Source organism: Emiliania huxleyi (assembly GCF_000372725.1).
Source record: "Emiliania huxleyi CCMP1516 unplaced genomic scaffold EMIHUscaffold_80, whole genome shotgun sequence".
Lineage (NCBI taxonomy): Eukaryota > Haptophyta > Isochrysidales > Noelaerhabdaceae > Emiliania > Emiliania huxleyi.
In genome coordinates this window covers 35,630-39,840 of record NW_005196020.1, presented here as the reverse complement: position 1 = coordinate 39,840, position 4,211 = coordinate 35,630, and the positions used below count along the sequence as shown (strand labels likewise).

Sequence of the window (4,211 nt, the reverse complement as noted above, 5' to 3'; positions counted from 1 at the left end):
CTGAACTAATCGCCTGCACAGGCTTGGGAGCTTGTTTGTACCATGAGAATATCCTCTGTGAGCTGTGTCCATGTGGATGCTACTGGGCTGGGGGTTTTTAGGCATTGTGGGGTTGGCACTCCCTCCGACCCTCATGACCTCCTGCGGTCTCTGAGATGGACACCAGTGGGTGTGGGGCCACAGCCAGGATACACTCGAAGGCTGGGTAAGCAGTAGAGGTCGATACTCGACGCGTCCCACATGGTCTGTGTCGCTGTCGGCACGCTGTCGACAGGACGTCGAGCAACACCGGTGGCAGTGCCACCCAGGAGTGGTCGGGCGGTCTCCCGTCATGAGAGAGCCACCATGTGATCCGTATGATGGTTCCTGACAACCGCCTCAGTCAACTTTCGTCACAGTTCCCGCTCTGAGAGGAGCTGAGGGTCAGTTCGACAGCTGGAGCTGTGTCGCCGGCGTGCGGCGGCCTGCCTCCGGAGGTGCCTCTGAGGTGGACATTTTTTGGTCACCGTCAGAGAACGCGTTCGAATTTTCACTCCGGAACTTCAACTTCGCACGCGCACCGGCCAGGGCTACAATAGTGCCAGTGAGGCGGAGGCGCGAGTCGGAAGGCCGCGACCGTCACCGTCAACGAGCGGGCCCCATTTGTTTTTTGCCGTTTTCTCCAATACCGTGGTGTACCTGTGTTCTGAGGTATATTGTTGGCAGACAAGACTCAGAGCTCACACAGAATCACAGCGGGAGGAAAGCGGCGAGTCGCAATTCCAGGGGTAATTCCAGCCACGTATATTGGATTCATAGATGGGCCCAGGTAGGAGGCTCCACGCCACCTGACTCGCGTCGTGCCACCTGAAAGCCACAAAGTGCCGGATTTTGCACGAGACACACGCGGAAAGCGCCACGTGCCTCCACGAGTCCTTTGCAGCTTTTTGCACAAAATGCAGGTGGCTTTAGCCACTTGCTCCATGAGCAAAACAGTCCAAAAAGCACCTGGAGCAGATGGCTTACGCCGCCTGTGGACATGGACAAAACAGTGCAAAAAGCACCTGGAGCAGATGGCTTACGCCGCCTGTGGACATGGACAAAACAGTGCAAAAAGCACCTGGAGCAGATGGCTTACGCCGCCTGTGGCCATGGGCAAACAGTGCAAAAAGCACCTGGAGTAGATTCCAAACGCCGCCTGTGGCCATGTGACCGCTCGGGTGGCGCCAGGTGGCTTCGCCCCCCTCCAAGCCACCTGCCCCCCCTCGCCACACCTGCCTGGAGGGCTGGAGCACGTGCGCCACCTGGGCCCGGGCAGGTGGCTCCAGGTGGCTTCGGCCCCTCTAAGCCACCTGCATGCCCCCCCTCGCCACACCTGGAGGGCTGGAGCACGTGCGCCACCTGTGGCCGCGCCGCCGGCCACGCTCCAGTTCAGTGGAGAACCCGAGAAGCTCAGACGATACATGCTTGAGCTGGCGAACGCCACCGTGGGCGAGCTGGAGCAGGTGGAGCTTGATGGGCTGACCGACATAAACACCAAGTACTTTGGTGAGATGATACCAAATTATGCTCCGATCAGTCAGGGGATCCTGGGGCTCTATACCGTGCCCGTGTTCTTCATGAGCGCGTACCAGCTTCGTCCCTCATCGGTGTGGAAGTGGTGGAGGGCTGGCGCCCCAATTTATGACTATGGGTTCACCAGGAGGTACACTCCGCCGGCATCAAAAGTCATCGGAATCAACTATCAGGATCCTGGAATGATTGGAAAAGGATCTGGCTCTGGCGTTGGAGCAAATCTGTGGAATGAAGTCAGATTTACGAACCGCGCAGCTGCGTTTCCGAGTGCCGAGCAATTGTCCTCTCTCGACGACAGCCTGGTCAAGACAGTCCTTTACGACATCGAGGCTAGGGGCCAATCTTATGTCGTCGAAAATGGTAAAATAACAGGTCTAACTGCGAAGGATGGCCACGCACTGAAGGCTACAGCTCGCGAGATGATGGACACGAAGCCGGGCCAATGGAGCGAAACGCAAAAGAAACAGTTCAGGTTTCAAATATCGCACAAGAACACCAGGCAAGCTCTCGCTAACCAGCTGGACACGATGCCGTACGAAAAGTCCCGGCTGGCCCAGATCGGAAGAACAAACCAAATGGGTAAATGGACACGGAGGGGATATATGCTGGGCAAGGGGCTCGTCGTCCTCGTTTCTCTGGCCTTCATTGTTTTCGAGGTATTCGCCATCGTTGCTGCACAGGAGATCTATCAGGAGTACGCCAACGCCATTCAAAAAACTGCAGAAGGCGCCGCACAATACTACCAAGAGATCATCTCGGCTTACTCAGAGCAAGAGGAGGCGCCTCCGGAGAAGGCGTAAGCACAGCGGGCAAGCCGCACTCACGCGCGCACACAAGGTGACGCGCAACTACACGCTCCGCCTGGCACGCGCACACCCAATAATGCGGTGGGGCTCCTGCCGCTGCTGCCGGCCCCCCGGGAGAGAGATGCGAGGGTCGCCCCCCCATTGCCCCACCACTTTTGTGTGTGTGGAGACGTTTACCTTTCCTTACCACGCACCTCCCCTGCCTTCGGCAAATCAGTGCGCGCCAGTCCCGTGCCCAGTGCTGTGTGAGGGATGGCCGTAAATTTACGAAGAATATGAGTCGCCCGAGTACGACGTTGGGCGCGGTCGTTGCTGAATAGCGGTCCAGCCCTGGGTGAGGCAGATCTGACATCGAACGCTCGAGCGCGAGCAAGAGCGCGCGGGCGCTATGCGAGCCGCCCTGCCCGCGGCGCTGCTAGAGTTGCGCCGCGGGGAGGGCTCGGCGGCCGCTTCTCCTAGAGCTCGTCATCTCCCTGCGTTTTGGAGCACTTGGAGTGCAGTCATTAGCCTCACAATCATCCAGGGCCGGGGAGCTAAGAAGCGCACCCAGCGGGCCGGATGATCGGGATCGGGTTGCGGGCAAGAGAGCCCTAGCCCCGGGGGTGCGCGTTCGCAGGGAAAGGGCCTTAAAGTAAACACGGGTCCCCGAGGGTTAGCTCTGCGCTCCGGGTTTCCCCTAGCAGCGGAACGCCCCCTCTACTCGGGGCTAGCGGCTAGTAGACACCAGACACTAGCACGACAACACACCCATTCCTCACTGACAGCACCGCTCGGAACCCCCCCCGCTCCGCGCACGGTCTCCTCACCCCCCCTCCGAGGGGGGCCCTCCCTCCCCTCGGTCCTCCCTCCTGTTCGCCTTCCGATGGTTACGCGATGACTGTGGGGCCAGACCTCCCCTCCGAGTGTTCTTGTACACACACACACACACACACACACACTCGCGGCCCCGCCTCAGCTTCCTCCTCTCTGCCTGATCCCGCTGACTCCGCCTCCGGCGACCCCGCTCCGTATGGAAAAGTTAGCGTGTTTTCTTTTTAGGTGTGTTGAGCGCGGAGTCTTCATGGCCTTCAACTTCGGAGGCTCGGCCTCCACGCCCGCCTTCGGCGCTCCGGCGGCGACTCCAGCTTTCGGCGCTTCAGCCGCCACCCCGGCCTTCGGCGCTCCGGCGGCGGCCCCGGCTTTTGGAGCTCCCGCAGCCGCCGCGCCCGGGGCGTTTGGTGCGGCCCCTGCGGCCCCTGCTTTTGGCGCGGCCGCGCCGGCGGCGGGCGCCTTCGGAGCGGCTGCCACTCCGGCCGCCACGCCGTCGCCCTTCGGCGGCGCGGCCACTCCTGCCGCATCTCCCTTTGGCGCCGCCGCACCGGCGGCGCCAGCCTTTGGTGCCGCGGCGCCAGCCGCAGGTGCTCAGTCGCAGAGGATCGGACGCGCCGTCAGCACGCGTCAGCACACGTCTCTGGGTGGACAGGTGCCGGCGCCTTCTCCTTCGGCGCCGCCGCGGCCGCGCCGGCGCCAGGCGCTGCGGGGGGGGGCTTTGCTTTCGGAGCGCCGGCGGCTGCAGCGCCGGCTGCCCCGGCGGCGGCTGGCGGCCTCTTCGGAGCACGCGAAAGCTTTGCGCAGAAAGCTCGGCCGCTCGTCTCGCGCCTTACCCAGGCTTCCTCCTTCTTTCCCGACTTAATAGGCGGCGGCGCCGGGCGGCCCTGGCGGGGGACCCCGCGGGAAGGCTTGTTTTGGCCCTCCGGCGGCCCGAAACGCCGGCGGGCGGCGGCTCCCGAAGGGGGGAGGGGCTTTTTCGGGGCGGCTGCGGGGGGCCCTCGGGGGGTGGGGGGGTCCGGGACACCCCGGGGGGGGGCCCCC

The 4,211-nt window shown here is 62.7% G+C and overlaps 1 protein-coding gene across 1 annotated transcript in view; it reads left to right on the top strand.

Moving 5' to 3' along the window:
• Positions 1-4,211, top strand: part of EMIHUDRAFT_465788 (hypothetical protein) — a gene marked incomplete at its 3' end in the record, with an annotated part of 8,690 nt that overhangs the window by 2,305 nt on the left and 2,174 nt on the right. The window contains exons 4-5 of the mRNA XM_005759269.1: positions 1,308-1,371; positions 1,436-1,628. Coding sequence (XP_005759326.1) covers positions 1,308-1,371; positions 1,436-1,628 — 257 coding nt within the window. The remainder of the gene's footprint in view (positions 1-1,307; positions 1,372-1,435; positions 1,629-4,211) is intronic.